This window comes from Eucalyptus grandis, chromosome 1 (genome assembly GCF_016545825.1).
Source record: "Eucalyptus grandis isolate ANBG69807.140 chromosome 1, ASM1654582v1, whole genome shotgun sequence".
Taxonomy (NCBI): Eukaryota; Viridiplantae; Streptophyta; class Magnoliopsida; order Myrtales; family Myrtaceae; genus Eucalyptus; species Eucalyptus grandis.
In genome coordinates this window covers 46,518,761-46,536,410 of record NC_052612.1, presented here as the reverse complement: position 1 = coordinate 46,536,410, position 17,650 = coordinate 46,518,761, and the positions used below count along the sequence as shown (strand labels likewise).

The 17,650-nt window shown below is 40.2% G+C and overlaps 4 protein-coding genes across 5 annotated transcripts; 3 read left to right on the top strand and 1 right to left on the bottom strand.

Moving 5' to 3' along the window:
• The first annotated feature begins 1,373 nt into the window (after positions 1–1,373).
• Positions 1,374–5,824, top strand: LOC104446304 (protein SGT1 homolog). Its single transcript, XM_010060172.3, has 10 exons — positions 1,374–1,773; positions 2,196–2,265; positions 2,362–2,486; positions 2,891–2,961; positions 3,057–3,279; positions 4,110–4,179; positions 4,280–4,404; positions 5,026–5,108; positions 5,232–5,344; positions 5,464–5,824. The coding sequence occupies exons 2-10, from the start codon at positions 2,240–2,242 to the stop codon at positions 5,522–5,524; spliced, it is 897 nt and encodes a 298-aa protein (XP_010058474.2). The 5' UTR covers positions 1,374–1,773; positions 2,196–2,239; the 3' UTR covers positions 5,525–5,824.
• A 2,560-nt stretch (positions 5,825–8,384) lies between these two features.
• Positions 8,385–10,986, top strand: LOC104446315 (protein SGT1 homolog). Of its 2 annotated transcripts, XM_010060181.3 has the most exons (5): positions 8,396–8,659; positions 9,117–9,186; positions 9,624–9,748; positions 10,308–10,452; positions 10,684–10,986. In XM_010060181.3, exons 1-5 carry the CDS (start codon positions 8,500–8,502, stop codon positions 10,685–10,687), a joined length of 504 nt encoding a protein of 167 aa, XP_010058483.1. In that variant the 5' UTR covers positions 8,396–8,499; the 3' UTR covers positions 10,688–10,986. The 2 variants fall into 2 exon arrangements, with proteins under 2 accessions (XP_018733377.1, XP_010058483.1); XM_018877832.2 differs by having other exon boundaries at positions 8,385–8,659; positions 10,308–10,986.
• A 442-nt stretch (positions 10,987–11,428) lies between these two features.
• Positions 11,429–14,159, top strand: LOC120294877 (serine/arginine-rich SC35-like splicing factor SCL33; the record flags this gene model as incomplete). The annotated part of the gene is made up of 5 exons (XM_039315711.1): positions 11,429–11,586; positions 11,916–11,993; positions 12,550–12,714; positions 13,567–13,689; positions 13,823–14,159. Coding segments are annotated over 5 exons (648 nt in total), but the record flags the coding sequence as incomplete, so codon positions are not given.
• Positions 14,160–15,984: 1,825 nt separating this feature from the next.
• On the bottom strand, positions 15,985–16,464 carry LOC104414843. The gene has a single exon (XM_010026040.1). The coding sequence runs from the start codon at positions 16,462–16,464 to the stop codon at positions 15,985–15,987; it is 480 nt and encodes a 159-aa protein (XP_010024342.1).
• Positions 16,465–17,650: the final 1,186 nt, after the last annotated feature.

Sequence of the window (17,650 nt, the reverse complement as noted above, 5' to 3'; positions counted from 1 at the left end):
TGTTTGCTCTACATACTATGAAGGCTGTATAGATCAATAACCAATTTATTAAGATGATTTTTGTTTTTAATTAATTTTCTTTTATAGATAGGTGATTTAGGGTGCATTTGTTTGTATTTCTGTTCAAAAATTATTCCGAGGAATAGAAATAGAAAAAATTATTTATGTTCCGAAGAACAATTTTTTACCAGAAAAACACGTTTCGTAAACTTGTTTCGGGAATAAATAAATAAAAAAAACAGAAACACGTTTGATAAATTTATGTTTTTTTTTTTTGTTTCTTTTAATTTTTTAATTTAATTTTTTTCTTCTTCTTTTGGCCGGTCGCGCGGTCTCAGCCATGGCTGGCGACTGGCCGACAAGGGTCGGCGGCCTCACCCAGCCACGGTGAGGCTCGCCTTGGCTCTCGGCCTCGCCTTGGCTGGGCCAGCTCGGGCTTGCCCAGATGCGGCAAGGTCGAGCTCGCCCAACCACCGAAGAGGCTTGGCCTCACCGGGCCACCATTAGATATATATATGTGGTTGAGTATCATGGATTGTTAATTTTAAGAATCACAATTCGAAATTTGAACTAAGAAACCCATCATTATGTTACATATTACTTAATTCGGGATGAAAAAGTACGTGGGCATCATCATTCTAATAGAAGCCAGGCGACATCGAGAGAGGTCATGTTCTAGAATTTTTCAACACATCTAAGCCCTACATTAGGTGTGGCAGCCCATTGCCCCACACACCCCAAGGGTGCCAAGTGGAGGGCATGAAAGAATGCTATCATGATTGAAACTTAAATGTTAGATAAGAAAGATAAATGAACTTACCACTTGAACAATTCTATAAAGTTCTTGAGCATGTCTCGATTGAGAATGACTTAAGTAAAGAAAATGACCCCAGAAGATAAAATATTTAGAAAAAAGATTAAAAAAAAAAACAAATGTGTATGAATTTGACATAATGCTATTGAAATTTCTTGGTTAAAAATAAAGGAGAACATAAAGTTATGAAATTTATATATATTTAATGAATAGTACATCGACTTATTTATCGATTTTATAAGATGATTATTTAAGATATAATATGTCAACCATACACAATCAAATGATATATATCGGCATGATTATTAAATGTTTCTAATATAAGAAATTTGTCTTATGAAAATTCCGAGTACCTCCAACATTTTTCATGCGTACGACCGGACCCGGCAGCCGCACACGTGGGGCGAGCCGAGCGAGTCAACCGTCGACATCCCCAGCCGAAAGGAAGTCCCAATCGACGCGACCCCGCGAGTCCCACCGCCGCAACGGCCGACACGCGGCGCCCAACCGAGCCCCTCCTCGAGTGGCGAACCGACACAACCCATCTTCTCTCCCTCTCTCTTCTCATCGAGAACTCCTTCAGGTAGAGAGAGAAAATTTCTGTTCGTAACAGAATTTTTGTTCAAACAGAAAAAAAGAATACAAACAAACACAAAAACAGAAAACAGAATTTAGTTACCATTTTTTGCCCAGCCCATATTTTTACTCTTCCACTCCTGCTTCCTTCTTCTTCAACCTCCGAATCGCCTGTCTTCTCTCTCCTCTGGCTCCGAATATGTCCTCAGATCCTTCTGCCATGGCGGATTTGGAGACGGAAGCGCTCAAAACAATGATCGTCAACGGAAACTTCAAGCTTGCTGTGCAGCTCTTCACACGAGCTATCTCACTCAGCCTTGAAAACAACGCCGAACTTTTTGTCGAGCGTTCTCACGCTAATTTCGAGCTCGGCAAGTTTGCCGGTACACTTTTTCCCTTTTCCTGTGTAAGTAAATGACACTCGAGTGTTTAGTTGACCTAGGGTTTAGGGTTTAGGATTGAAATTGATGATTGTGGATTGCGTCCGAGATTGCTCTTCCTCCGCATTGCTTTATCGATAGTGAACCGAAAGGGAAAGTGTCGCTTGGTTTTGGATGCAAAATAGAGGGACGGAAAGTTCACCTTTCGAGCTTGTCCGAGTGAAGGGAAATATAAAGGATGAGATTTTTTTTTTCTCCCTTTTCTTGTGTTGTTGTTACATGTTTGCCTTCTCGACGAATGTGAAGATGGATGATTATGATGTACTTTAGTTTTTCACCTCTTATATTGATGATATCATTATAAGCTTATATACGAATCCCTGCTTACTAATCATGTGAAGTTGTTGTTTTTCTCCCTCTGTTAGAGTCTCTCACCGATGCAGAGAGGGCAATTTCTTGAGACCCATCAATGTATATGGCATACTTTCGCAAAGGGTTTGTTTTTGAACTTGCAGTCAGATGATTCATTTATGTAAGGCTATCTGTTGAGGACATCCAGAGCTGACATTATCTCTCTAATTTCTCTCTCAGCGAAGCTTGTTATCAGCTCGAAGACTATGGCACTGCCAAAAGAGCATTGGAATTTGGCTCTTGTCAGGTACCGGAAAATGCAATATTCATGAAGTGGATCAAACAGTGTGACGAGCTTATTGCAGGTACTACCAGCTTAATCGCTTTGATGATGAATAAATCTTTGCAATTGAGACAAGTGGATGCTACTTGAATAATTCAGTTTAATTTTAAACCTACTTGAACTTGATGAGAATCTAGACCAATTGCATGAGTAAGCTGAGCACGTTGTTATTCCTCTGGAATAGGCCAACTTCTCTCATGATCTAGGCACCTTTTGTGCATCAGTATGCATGCTTGTACTGATCTTTGTGGATGATTTGGAAATGAGCGCGTTGTTATCCCCACCCCTTCTTTTCCCAACCAAAAAGAAAAAAGACAGGCCCGGCTTGAATACGTAGACTCACACCCGATGTCTAGCAACATGATTTGCTAACATCTATAAATCTGAAAGTTCACATTGTTCCTAATAGAGAAAAGTTGGGTGCAGATGCATGCCAAATGGAAATCACAGGATCTACATCTGAGACACCCTCGGATTCATCATCAAAACAGCAAAGGGTAGACTCCGATAAATAGTAGAATCTGTTTTCACAATAGAATGGTGTTGAAAATTGTATTTTGACCTGAGATGTCTTTTGCCTGTTGCATTTCAGGAAAATAGAGATAAGTTGGGTGCGGATGAATTTCCGCAACGAGAAAATTTGGCAGATCCTTCTGCCACGGCAAATCTGGAAACCCAAGCGCTCAAAGCGTTCATTTCGCGAGACTTCACGCTTGCTCGCATGCTCTTCACACGAGCTATGTCCACTAGCCCTGATAATGCCGAATTATATGCCGGACGCTCTCGCACCCATTTCAAGCTTGGCATGTTTTCTGGTACACTTATCCCTCTCTATTTGATTTATATTTTTCATGCGTAAGTAATTGAGAAATTGAGTGTTGAGTTGAGTAGTATCACACATATCTTTGGTCTCTGTTTTGGAGGGCTTTAAACGCGATTTGCTATTAGGGATGTGAAATTAATGATTGTGGGATTCGTATGCAGCTAGCCATTCCGTCTGAGATTGCGCTTTATTGGTTGCTTTGCTTTGCTTTCTCGATGAACTGTATGAACAGAGGAAGTGTCATTCAGTGTCGTCGTTGGCCTTGCTAATTTCTGAATCATGACCATCTAAGCTGGTTAGAGAATGGAGGCTGTTTTGGAGGGCTTTAAACACGTTTTGTCATTTGTATGCAGCTACTCTTTCACTCTGAGACTGTGCTCTATTGGTTGCTCTATTTTGCTTTCTCGATAGTGAATTGTATGGACAGAGGAAGTGTCATTCATTTCCTTTATTGGCCTTACTAATTTCTTAAGCACGATCATCTAGACTGGTTAGAGAATGGAGAGCCAGTGACATTTCTATTTGCATAATTTTCCATTCAGCCTGCTTGGTTTAGGTGCAAAATAGAGGTACGAAAATTTATGCTTTATCTCGAGTTCACCTTTCAAGCTTGTCCGAGGGAAGGAAAATATAGAGGACGGGGTTTTCTTTTCCCCCTTTTTTTTGGTGGTTTGCTTTTTCTTCCAATGAATGCGAAGATGGAAGATTATGATGTGCTTCGTATTCACGTTTTAAATTGATGATAACATGATAAGCTCATAAATGAATCGCTGCTTACTAATCATGTCAAGCTGTTGTTTTTCCTGATTCTCCCTTTTTCAGAGTCTCTTGCTGATGCAGAGAGGGCAATTGGTTTAGACTCGTCAATGCATATGGCATACTTTCACATGGGGTTGGTTTTCAAACTTGCAGTTGGATGATCTTTGCTTATTTTAGTAAGGCTATCTGTTGAGGGGGTCCAGAGCTGATATTCTCTCTCTCATCTCTCTCAGCAAGGCGTGTTATCAGCTCAAAGACTATCGGACTGCCAAAGCAGCATTTGAATCAGGTTCTTTTCGGGTTCCCGGAAATGGCCGATTCATTAATTTGATCAGACGGTGTGACGAGCGTATTGCGGGTACTAACCAGCTTAATTGCTTTAATGATTAATCTTATTAATTGAGAAAAGTAGATGCTACTTGAACTTGATGAGAATCTAGATTAATTGCATGAGTAAGCTGAGTGTGTTGTTATTCCTCTCGAACAGGCCAACTACTCTCATGATCTAGGCACCTTTTATGCATGAGCGTGCATGCTTGTACTGATCTTTGTGGATGAAATTGTGGAAATCGAATTATATCTTAATGATCAATTGCTCATTCTAAAAGTGTCACTAGTTGTTAGCCAGACATATAATGGGCTGCCAATCTGTCTCACTTGAATGCTGCCTTGGACTCCAGGACATTGGGAGTTGTTAGGGAAGTTTCTTACGTGATATTCATTGGTGTTGGTAGTACATTACAAATAAACAAATTCATCTGAACACGAAGCTTTCAATGGGACATGGAAACTGAGTCTTGGAATAATTTTATTTAATGTCCTAACAGACTGCTTTTGATCATTGGAGCTTTGATCGGTTGTACATAATTTATCCATCACGTTTTAAGTATGGCTGTCGCAACAAAGATTATCTTTTCTCATGCTGTTGAATGCTATGGAAGATGCAATTATTGATGAGCACGCTAAATGAAACCCATAGGCACTGGATGTCAGAGGCCCCTGAATCCAACACCAAAACGACAGAGGATAGAGACTGATGAAGTTGAATTTGAAAAATCGAAGGTTTGTCGTCAACCTGATCTGTCATTTCTCTCTCTCAAGTTAGGCGTAGAATCTGTTTCCACAAAAGAATGATGTGGAAAATTGCATTCTGACCTGAAGTGTCTTTTGCCGGCTGCATTTCAGGAGAACAGAGAGAAGTTAGGTGCGGATGCATTTCAGGAGAACAGAGAGAAGTTGGGTGCGGATGCATTTCAGGAGAACAGAGAAAATTTGAGTGGAGGTGCATTGCCGCCAAGGTCGTCTTTTTTTTCATGTTGGATGTTGCTTTTTTCCCCTCACTTAGGAGGCTTTCAGCAAAGGTTTTGGTACTGCCTTGATCACAGTTGCTCATTACTTGTGATGATGCGTTTAACAGGCGTGCACGAAGAAGAAGATGGCAAGGAGATGGATCTCTCGAGAAGAGCCAACATGATTAGATGGCCGGTCTTTGGCAGCCGTCGCGTGTTTTCAGTCCGTCCCCTCCCCACTATGAGTACTATTCAGAAAGGTGTGTGCATTGAGATAGGATATGAAAGAAAGACTACAAATCAAATTTACAATTAGTTACGCTGTATGGTTTTGTAATATGCTTCCGATACTTCAGGAAGTCGATGTCCTCGACCTCCTGGGTAGGCGAGGCAAGTGCGGCACGAAATGATCTTTGACAACATGAAAGTGATAAAAAACCAATGACCAATAGCGTACTTGTTCACAATAAGCAAAGCGTCATCGACTCATTTCCTTTGCAATTTGTTTTCCCTCTTTTTGGGCAAAAAAAGATGATTCTTTTGTGCAAAGTGACGATGCTAGTCTGGTTCGGGGCATGCAAGTTTCTGACACGCTTTTAAACACTGGGACCAAGAATGTAGAAGGTAAGAGGCAGGTGCCACGGAGCGCCTTTTTTTTTTTTTTTTTTTTTGGGGGGGCTGTGGTTGGTGTTGTTGAGGGGGGAGGAGGGAGATGTTGGTGTGCTCGGATCTGCTCTGATCTCCATCGGAGACTGGTTCTGTGTTCACTTCAGGTAGACAGAATACTTGGGAGGGAACTCGGAAGGCAGGCGATGCTGGTCGGGCATCCACGTCCCTTTGTAAGCATGTCCGCTCAGCCTCCTCTTCCGCTTCTTTCTCTTTGCTTTGCTTTGGAAAATGCTGCCCTCAAGGTGCACCCGTTTTGTACCCCATCACATCGCCTCTGCGATCGACTTTTTTCCGACTTTTATTTCGCACGTCGGTCACTTGATTGACGTTCGTTGGCTGGGATCAAAACCATTTTCCGCTGGATCACCCGCATGGATTCAATTTTCATTTTCAGAACGAAAATACTATCGTAGTCATCAAATTTGAGAAGTTCCAATCGACCAACGGGTGTAGTTTTAGAGAGTTACTTTGTTGGTCAAATAAGAAGAGTTGCTTCACGGGTATGGCACTCAACAATAATTCTAGTCTTTGTAAATCGATGTGGTGTTGGTACTAAGACGTCGATAGAACACTTGGTAAGTACGGTCATAAATTGATATATAAAATCGGTACTATGTTACCAATGACACCATCCATAAGTGGCGATTGACAAAGACGGTTTTCGATGTGCCATAGCAAACGGTCAATTATACCATAAAAGATGTAAACGAAGACCATATAAAAATATTTGATCGATGGCTACGCTAGAGAATATTCAAGGGATAACGATGTGTGGGAGAGACAATTGAAATTTTTAATTTAAAAAGATGATCGCATATGAACGTTTATATTTTGTACAAGACTATATAAAGTCAAGATCTACACGTTGTAAAGGATCCCGCAATAAATGAACACTTACACAATTTCTCAATTTCAGTCTATCGATTTATAATTTTCATCCTCGGTTTTTATTTATTTATTTATTCATCTTCATTTAGTGTTGGTGATTCTTATTACGAAAATTGTGTCGTATCCAAATCGCTAGAGAATCCGATTCATTCGAAAACCGGATATCCAACCTTTGGTGAAAATAATTCAAGGGCGAGCAGCACATGGGATTAGCCAGATTTCTGAGGCTTGTTGGGCAGGCCTAGGCAAGGGCCTTGAAGTCCGCCTGCCTATATTTTTATTAAAAAAACTAAAAGGTTATGTTACATTCACAATTTTACTTTGGCATTTAAAACTTATATACATTAAAGGTTTGAGCCCGAGTCCGGTCATCTCCATGACTTCTACAATGTGATCGAGTTTATATAATTCTTATCAGTTTCTATTTATATTGTTAAAAAAATCCAATCTAAAAGAGACTGGGGACAATCTCCATGACTTCTTGAATGTATGGATCGGTCTATGTAGTAAGGAGCAAAGAAAATATTCTCTCATCAAAATGATCATTGTACAATCTAAACTCGAGAACAAGAAAAGCTATATAACATGCCCATGCGATTTTGAAAAAAAACTAAAGGTGAGCGAGAATTTGATCTCATATTTATCTTGTCTATTGGAATACCTCGACGTGGTTTATAATACACGATAAAATTGAAATGCAAGCTTACATTGGAACATCGTCTCTTTTATTCCTACAGCTTAAATAAGAAATGGGTTTGGTGTAGATTTGAACCTTATTCTTGCATGATCCGATCAATTCGATCATAGAGCATTGAATGGTAGTTGACATGCTTTTAGTCAGTCGATAGGGAAGACCCCTTCCCTTGTCTTGCCCGGTGAAATAGCTTGAGGGAGAGTACTCTAATGAAAGTCCAATAAAAATGATCTTCATCCCACGTGGTTCTATTAGCTTGATAATTCTCATTCATTTTCATTTGTATCATAAAGAAAAATCCAACCAAAAAGCTTTAATCGATAGGCGCAAGAAAATCACATGTGTAAAAGAGCATATAGATGTCGAGATATTTTATTAATGCCCTCTCGACTTAGAAAATTCAATAAAAAAATCTTAAATCAATAAGTGAATGGAAATTATGTGTGTAAATAAGAATCAAAATCCATTTAAGTGCCTTCAATTCATCTTCAGGATTTAGTATGTGTATGCCACGTGAAAAAAACAAAACTCTCGAAAAGAGAAATGGACTTTCTAAAAGTAATTTAATGGGAAGAGAAAGGATAAATTGAAGTGGGGGAAGTAAAAAAATAAAAGTGGACAGCGAATATTTCCTTTTGGCTAATTTGCAAGAGGATATCTAAAGAGGTTTTATGGGTAGTTTAATTGAGGTGATTTTTATATTTTAATTATTTTCCTATTTCAGATCAGTGATTTTTACACCGTCAAATTACCGTTTAAGCCTACGGCCTTCAGCTATAAATTAGAATCACGACTCATCGAAGTGAATCACAATCTTTCCGGGAGAACCAAAAAAAAATAAAAATCAATCCCTTGCCCATCGTTTCTCCTCTTGCTGCGATTTCTGAGTCTTCTGCTTCTCAGGTCCTTGGGCATGGCGTCGGATCTCGAAACTATCGCGCTGAAAGCATTCATCAACTACGATTTCGAGCGTGCTGTCCAATTATTAACCCTAGCAATTTCATTCAGGCCGAACGACGCCGAGCTATTCGCCGAACGCGCTGAGGCCAACCTGAGTCGCTGCTACTTCAACGGTACATTATGCTCTCTTGTCACCTCGAGTCTTCGGTTTATTTGTTTTCTGGGTAAGCAATTGACAAATCGAGACATAGCACCGGGCGTATTTTTAGGTCCTGTTTTGGAGGGCGGGATATGAAATTGATGATTATGGGATTCGTATACAGCTGTTGTTCGGTCTGAGATTGGCCTTTATTTCTTGCTCTTTCTATTTGCATAATTTTTCATTCGGCCTGCTTGGTTTTGGAGAAAACTGGGACAAAATATAGGGACAAAAATTTCTGCTTTGTCTCGAGTTCACCTTTCGAAAAGGATTTTTTTTTTTGGTAGATGTTACTTATTTGCCTTCTCTTCAAACCTTTTCTGTCAGCTTGAGTCATAGCATTTAAGGTATTCATCTTTTTTTATAAACTACATATACCTCCTGCTTACTAATCATGTCAATCTGTTTAAATTTTTATGCTCCTTCTTTAGAGGCTGTTGCTGATGCAAGCAGAGCAATCGAGTTAGATCCTTCAATGCACAAAGCATACTTCCCCATGGGGTTAGTACTGTTCAATGCCTGCCTTTACCTTTTTGCATGCATGTGGTAATTGTGATAATGGTCCGTTGAAACTTGTTATTTATGTACCAAAATAGGGAGATTGTGGTTTTGTCAAAGTAACAACTCATCCACACTACGGTTGTTTACCATAGTCCGATATGGTCCTCTTTGAAAATGTTCATGATGTTTCTAACTGATGCATTGTGACTATTCTTCGTCTTTAGTTTTCATCTACATGTGTGTGGGATAAAAAGGTAGGTACAATATTATCTAAGATTTGACAAATGTAACATAGTGCTACGTTCTGCCCTACAAAGTAATACATGTAAGGTTGCTGTGTAGCTCTACATCTTGCAGTCGGATTATCTTTGTTCATTTATATAAAATATATTTTTTGAGGGCATTCGGAGCTGATATTCTCTCTCACATACGCATAGTGATGCTTTTTATGAGCTTGGAAAGTATCAGAATGCCAAAGAAGCATGGGAATTAGGTTCTTCTCTGGCTCCCGTGGATGCAAGATTCACCGATTCAATCAAAAGGTGTGACGAGCGTATTGCAGGTACTAGACCAGCTCCATCGCTTTAATAATGAATAAATCTGAATAAATGTGTAATCGATACAAGTGGACGAGACAATATGACATTGGAACTTGACTCTGCTTGAGAAATGAAAGCTGGGTACTTGAACTGAGCTGAATGAAGCTTGATTTTTTTTTTATCTCGAGGTTTATTTTGTGAGATGCTCAATAAGCTTGAGCTAAACTTGTCTCTGGTTGATTGATATTAGCTTGAGTTGGCTCAAACTCGGGTTCTCGATAGTGTGATGGCAGTGTTCCATCATTCATCTGAAAAAGGTGCACGAGCTGCTCGAGTTTTTCTTGCTTGAGGATTGAAATTAATTTAATTTAGTTTTGGAGCTACTCGAACTTGATGAGAATCCAGATCAATTGTACGAGTAAGCTGAGCTCTTTGTTATTCCCCTCGAACATGCCAACTTCTCGCATGGTCTAGGCACTTTTCATGCGTGGATGTGCATGCTTGTACTGATCGTCGTGGATGAAATTGTGGAAATCGGATTATATCTTAATGATCGAGTCCTTTTTTGAATTTATGTTTTAGAGATATATGGTGAGATACTCAACCCGCCACCTGTAAAGGCCTCAACCCAGGTGGAACCCGTGGAAGGTGGTCGGGAAAGTGGTCGGATTGTGAATGAGGTTCCAAATCAGGTGACCTCAAAGTTGAATGTCAAATCAAAATACAGGTCGTTGCACCTTCTACACTTTATGCTTAGCACTGAACAATATATATTAAGTTTTATGTGGGCTGCACTTTTTTTATTCTGTTAGTTTCAAAATCATCGTGGTGCCAAGGAGTCTGGACTCTGGAAGTTGGCAGCTTACCATTAGTGATGCTTTGGCAGTTGTTATGCTTCTACTAATTCAAAGCCTTGATAGATGGTTTTTGCTCATACTTGTGATGATGCGTTTAACAGATGAAGTCTAAGGGAACGGTCCTGTCCAAAAAAAACCAGAAGGAAGGGGTATGGAGGTGAAGAAATGGGATTGTTATGCTCTTAGTCCTTTTTAAGTTTATGAGAGGGATCTTGCCTATCTATATTGTGGGCGCTTCCGTTCTAGTTTCATGAACTATGTTATCTATTGCATTTGAATCCTGGAGAACTACCTTCCCGATTGTAAAAGCCCCTTTTGCTGGTGATACATGTACTGTTGTAAATGCAGTTGCTGGTCTTGAATTTCAAATTGAGAAAGAAAAGAGCTCTGGCTTCTGGTCTCGATCTCTACTCTTTTGTGTTTGCCGTTGTGTGCACACATGACCGACATGACAATGTTGCCGCACATTGTGATGGTATCCAAGTCTTTAAGGATCTATAGAAAATATTTTCACAAATATAATGAAGTGCGCGATACATGTAGCTTTCTGTATCCTTTATAATTTCGCGATTTCGAATGATAGTCCATGGCTTTATATGTACAGAACATGTGCTATGAATGTAACTTTTTGCCATATTTGAAGGACTCTGATCGGCAAGGTCATCATGTTGTAGACTAACAGATGCTCCCAAAAATGATCTGAAAGGGAGTCAAGTTCAGTAAACGTGGTTTGACGTTTGAGCAAAGTCTAACTTATACTGAAAATCACCTTCACAGTCACTACTCGTTCTTGCACTGTATTGTAAAAGCTATCCTTCGGGAGTCGTGCCCTGATGAACAGTGTGAATTCTCAAGCTCTCTCTTCTAAAGGAAATTGCTTCGTCATCTCCACCGAGGAGTTACAGTAGGAGGCGCCGAAGCCCTAGTCCTAGGGATCGATCTGACAGTCGTGGCAAAGACCTACCTACTAGCCTTCTGGTTCGCAACCTCCATCGTGACTGCAGGTCTGATTTCATGACATTCCTTGGTATATGCTTTGTAGCATGGGCACTATGCTTCTTGCAGAATATTGTCTCTTTATATTTCAGAAGATGGAATGTGATCAAGTTAGAATATCAGAGTGCTAGCAGGATAATTACCACGATAGTTGAATTGCTGATTAGAATGATTTGCGTAAGGCAAGAATAAGATGCTTCGCATGTGTTAGTAAATGAATAACCTCCTGTAGGATATTATGACCTTGTGGTATATGGCAGAGTGATTTTCCTTTTCTCACTGTATTACAGAAAAAATATTATTAAAGCAAAGTTGAAACCAAAATTTTCTTATGCAGGGCTGAAGACCTACGTGGTCCATTTGGCCGGTTTGGTCCTCTCAAGGACATTTATTTGCCTCGTGATTACTATACAGGGTAAGTCATGACAACCTTTGCATAGATATGTATAGGTTTCTTCGTTGTGTGGGTTATTGTTTCTAGATGAATTTAAGTACTCCTGATATAGCAAGTACTCAAAGAACTTAAAAAAAATAAGAAGTATTGCCTATGATTGTTCCATCTATATGTATTTGGCCTCTTGTCAAGATTGTTACCTTTTTCATCAGTTGTAAATGGGAGTTTGGTTTTGTCATTGAAAGTTTTGAAGACACCAGTGAAGTAGTGAGGTGAAATTTTGTTGAAGACACCTTATCGAAATGGTAAGGGTATGGTTCAAGGTTGTCTTAATGTCAATGAAGATTTGAAGAAAGTGGATATGACTTCTTATGAAGAAATTCAAATTCTTGAAGAATTTCAAGAAATTAAGATTTGCTCACGCAAGGTGAGCAGCTGCATGACTGCCTTTTCGAATTGAATGGAATGTGGGCAGAATTACTGTCGTGATTCTTCATCTTCAAAGATGACTTGCAAATTCACCTGTGCCCTTGGCATTGGTTTCTAGTTTATGGCTGATGATCTGTTTCTGATGCAGGGCGCCCTGCGGTTTTGGCTTTGTTCAGTATGTGTATCCAGAAGATGCTGCAGATGCTAAACGTTACATGGATGGGGAAGTGCTCCTTGGCCGTGAAATGAGAGTGATTTTTGCTGAGGAAAACAGGAAGAAGCCTTCAGAAATGAGAGCGAGAGAAGGCTTCAGGTAATTAAGTATATTGCCTGACAGAACATGAACTCTTTGTGTGCTTTTATTATGCCTTTTACCCTTACATAGGATGGGAGGTTGTAAGAGCACATGCTTATGTTGTGGATCTGGGAAGGCATGGGATAACATAATTCTTCTTTGAAATGGAAACTTTCTCCAATGATGCGATAGCACTTTAAGCAGGGGCCAAATGTGTGGTTGGAAAAAGTATTGGGGTGCTTAGAGGTATGCCATTGCAACGTAGGTGGTTGTTTTGTGAGAGAATTATAGCATATTCTTTGTTGATTAGATGGAATGTTTGTGAAATGATAACATTGCAAGGATAGTTTGTGTTTATTGTGATGAGATGATGAGTTTAACGATGTGGAGAATCTGTATTAAGTCATGGTACTAGTTTGAGTTATTAGCATGAACTGGGAGGGGATTCGACATGGCTGTTATAGTATCGGGTTTTTCTGTTGCCTCTTTCCAGAAGGTTTTTTCTCCTTTTCGACTGATATATTTGGCGATGAGTTGGTTTACTTGTATCATTGTATTCTTAATGTATGGTTTCATGAGAGTCCTTTGATTTAGCTTTTAAAGTTAATAATTTATCGAAGGATGGTTGGGCTCCTCTTGTGGTTTTGTTGAGTAGACATGTGACTGATGAAAGCATATTACTATTATTCTCTTATTTGATTAGGCTGTGCTTATTATCCCCAAACAGTTTTTGCACTTTCTTTTCTGGAAATGTTATGGTTGGAATAGCTAAATTGTTTCACTAAAGATTAAAAGCCTTTACGTAATGGCTAACCGGAGTTTCCTGGTAGAAGCTGAGATTCACGGGGAATTTGATTGTGCTATTATCAGGGGTCGTTCGTATGATAGGAGACATTCTCCCTGGGGTTATTCTCGATCTCCATCATATGCACGCACTTACTCACGTGATGCATACTATAATTCACCTTCTCCTAGGCATCGCCGCTACTCAAGGTATTGAGAGTTTTAGTTGCTTTCGTATGATCTTTTCTTTCCTTGTTAGTTGTTTGTTTTGGGTCCACCCAAGATGCTTTGGAGCTTAGTTTATTTTATCATTTTTTTTAATGAAGTTTTCTTGATGATGCAGGTCAGTATCACCAAGAGGTCGAAGTTACCGAGGTCGATCTTATTCACGTTCACCTCATCGCTCAAGGAGTCGCAGTTGGAGCTTCAGCAGGAGCAGGAGCCGTAGTCTTGATTATTCTAGGTAATTAAGTAGTGTAAGACCTATTAACAAATGCCAGTAGAGACGGGCGTAATGTATTGGTTGAGGTATGGACCGTGTTAAATCTTGTTTTGTAGGATCGTATAATACACTCTCAACTTTACTGTTGTTTGTTTAGTGTTGTAATGTTGAAATGGAGGCATGCCTGTCTTCATTTACTGTTCATCGTTAATAGTTGCTCCTGCTTTCATGTTTGCCATCTTGTTGATCTTTTCTCTGTTGTGTCTTACTTCAAAAGTAGATGCAGATCAAGATATGGGAGTCTGCAATAAATCTCGTATTCCTTTTCTTCCCCTTAGGTAGACTTTTCCGCATCTTGACGAGTAAACAGTGTCGGTTTCTAAGGTATTGTTGTTCTTTAGGCTCAACCTGTGAGTTTTCTTCATCCTTCGGGTGGCTGTTTTGGCTGCATTATCTTCGGGCTGGTATAGAAAAGCTCTAGGATTGGTACCCTTTTGATTTGGGAAAGCCTTATCGAAAACCTAAATGTTTATTCAGATTGAGAGCTCCATGTTCATCTTGATAAACTTAAGTTATAGGTGGTACCTCATCCTAATGTCATCTGACAGCGAAAATGCTGTGTACATCTATTGTGCTCGGCAATCTTTCTCCCATATCTGGGATTTATAAGCAACCTTGCTTGTAGGCACTAGCGGTATGCATGCATAACGGACTATCCGAACCAATAACCACTCGGATTGGATTGGACCGGCCGGTTTGGTCCGTTTTGTGGGAGTGTCGGTTTGGTTCCCGATTCTTAAAAGTTGAACCGGTGTCTGGGCGGACCGGTCTAGTTTTGGTTCCAACGAGGAACTAGATCGAACCGATTAAATATATTTTTTATTTTATTATTTTATCAAAAAAATTAGTAAAATGTGAATTAAACATTATCTTGGTCCGGTCTCAGTCTCAAGTAATGAGAGAAAAAGTAATGGGAAAAGAAGTAGTGGGAAAAAATGAGTCATTGGTTCCATTAGACGTGATTGAAATAGGGCCGGACCGATGGTTCGGTCCAGTTCTTGGTCCTAGGACCAATTGGTCCGAACGGTTCTGATTTTTCGAAATTGGTTCTCTTGCTCCGATTCCCGGTTCCATTTTGGAACTGGACTGGACCGGAAATCAATTACCCTAGTTGGGAGGGTGCGAATCTGTCACTTTAGTTCGCCTTTGAGGGTAGGGGCAGTTGGGAGGGTGCAAATCTGTCACTTTAGTTCGCCTTTGAGGGTAGGGGCACTTGATGGCTGGAGTGCGAGCTTTACCTCATAATGAAAAAGAAATGTCAAGATGTCCTTTTGGGCATCGAATTTATTACAAATAAGTAGAGTTCTGATGACGGATGTAAATGGAACATTCAATGAAACCAAGTACGAATCGATAAAAATGTTTTGGAAACAGATGGGAATTTTTGTGCGTCCTCCATATATATAGATCCTGCTAACATACAGTTTGTACGGTGACTTACAGCTTATACTTCCTGTCGCCCTTCGTCGGCTTCTTGGGAGCTTGTCCCCATTGCAAATGTCTGAACAAATTGAAGGATAGACACGTTAGTGGTTATACGAAAGGGTGCGGCAGCTTCTTCCTGCCCGTGAAATCCCATGATCTGGCTCCTTAAAAGCAAAACGAAGGGTCAATGATCCGATGCTTTTGTCCAGACGCATCGATACACCGAATGTTGGCAAAATACATGATCGAGAAAACATAAGAATGGGGGCATTTGCATCCTTGCCCTTGCTGCCTCTCTGGATACCGACAGCGATCCCTATCGGCTGCGGAACACTAACATGTGTATCTGCTTAAGAGCTAGCGATCTTATAAATCTGCTTTAAGATTTTGGTCCGTACCGAAACAGGACCACAAAAAAGGCTTTGGAAGCAGTTTTGTACATAATCACTATATTCACAAAGGCCCAAAATGAATTAGCGACGTTCAATTTTGTCAGCCGGTGACTCTGAATGAGGCGCACCTTCCCTCTTTAACACTCAACTCTTGATCATAAAGAGGCAACGGAAAAAACATATGTATCAGTCTAATGCCGATTTCCAATCATCATCTAATGGAAAATGGTCCTTCCTCACATCCTTTGGTGGAATGAAGCTGTCCACAGACAGACCAGGCACATTGAATGCGAAATCATCGATGATCCACGTTTCTTCCAACCGAGTGATTTCCGGGCCTGCCCGTAGACGACCATCTCCAAATCGTGTGATGATCGCACTCGATTGGCCGGAGTGAGCGATCATAACGCCATCCACTTCACGGTAGTCCCGGATCTGAGTGGCCATCGAGGTCTCCCAGTACATGGGGCGTGTCCCGGGGGATTGTATCCTTGTCAAATAAGAGTCCTCCAAGTGCACCAAGAGTCCATTCTTTTGGCTGAAGTACCCGAAAGCGACGTGCTTGATCGTCTCCGCTGTGCTGTCGCTCCGGTCGGATAAGTCTGCCTGATCTGCAGACAGTTTGAGGACGAAGCAATCCGTATCCCCGATCTTCTTCTCTCCCATGTATTCCGACGTAGAGAATACGGCTGCTACCGTTACCGGATCTAGTCCCTGCATGAACTTATGATTTATTCCTCCCCAAAGTTTTAGGGATGCTATATCACATATCACATAGACATGGTAATAAAAGGTGAAGCGCCTCACCTCTCAACACCCCAAATACACGCTCTAAATATTTTATGTGAATGGCTCTGAAAAGTTCTATCATTTGCGCACTATTTTCAATAATAAAAGACCAGGAAATGCATAGTACTGGACCTAGGAGACACGATCCGCTATACTGGCTGCAATAGTATTAAATTCGGTAGGGTTAGGTAGAGGTGATTTTTGGACCACCGCGTAGCCCTCGTTGTCAAATTTTCCCATGTAAAAACGTCAGGCCGCCTCAGAAGAGGATTGCATTCAAATCACCAACTCAGTGGTCATCTGTCAAAATTTAGGCTGCTTTGAATTTCCCGAAACGCCATTGGGCCGAGCTAAAACCTAAGCCCTCAAGAGTTTCTTAGCTTGTCCACTTCTTTTTCGTGGTTATTTTAATCTGACAGCAGAAGTCAAGACCCCAAATTCATTGGTACATGTCAAAATCATTGCGCATGTAGGCAATTGGTGGAACGTACCAACATGTAGCAAATCAAATGGAGTTTCTATGGAAGTTAGGAGGGGACCATCAAGAAAAGGAATAAATTCGAAAAAGCATAACTAAACACGTGTCCTCTTTTGGCCATTAGTAGCCATGTTGTTCAATAAAATTGGATTAATGATTGAACTGGTTGATACTTCTGTAGAAAAGGTTTAGGACTGAATCTGTCCAATTAAAAAGTTTATGACTGAATTAGTACAAATACAATAGGTTTAGGACTTTTTGGATACTTTTCCCCTCTCCTCAAAGGTAATGGAGAGCCAAGCCAGGCTTAATGCTATTTTATAACTAGTCCTGAAAGATGGCAATTGAGACACCCATTAGGCATGTACTTGTAAACCAGGATGAATTCTCCGTGCTCGCGATACCAGCCGACGAGTGGGACCAAATTTTGATGAATGGGACAGCATATCATCTTCAAAAATAAAATAATGTAAAGCCTAAATTATAGAACTTTAGTCCTCAATCATCCATGGAAATTGTTGCAAATTCTAACTATTTGAAATCAAAAGAAACAACAATTATAATTAATCACTCAATAATAGTTTT

Excerpts from the sequence above, each read along its gene's own strand:
- LOC104414843 (XM_010026040.1), bottom strand. The coding sequence starts at position 16,464 with ATGGGAGAGAAGAAGATCGGGGATACGGATTGCTTCGTCCTCAAACTG.
- LOC104446315 (XM_018877832.2), top strand. The coding sequence starts at position 8,500 with ATGGCGTCGGATCTCGAAACTATCGCGCTGAAAGCATTCATCAACTAC. Across the intron at positions 8,660-9,116 it reads GAGTCGCTGCTACTTCAACG|AGGCTGTTGCTGATGCAAGC; the intron begins GTACATTATGCT and ends CTCCTTCTTTAG. Across the intron at positions 9,749-10,307 it reads GTGTGACGAGCGTATTGCAG|AGATATATGGTGAGATACTC; the intron begins GTACTAGACCAG and ends TTTATGTTTTAG.
- LOC104446304 (XM_010060172.3), top strand. The coding sequence starts at position 2,240 with ATGTATATGGCATACTTTCGCAAAGG. Across the intron at positions 2,962-3,056 it reads CATCATCAAAACAGCAAAGG|GAAAATAGAGATAAGTTGGG; the intron begins GTAGACTCCGAT and ends GTTGCATTTCAG. Across the intron at positions 4,180-4,279 it reads ATGGCATACTTTCACATGGG|CAAGGCGTGTTATCAGCTCA; the intron begins GTTGGTTTTCAA and ends CATCTCTCTCAG.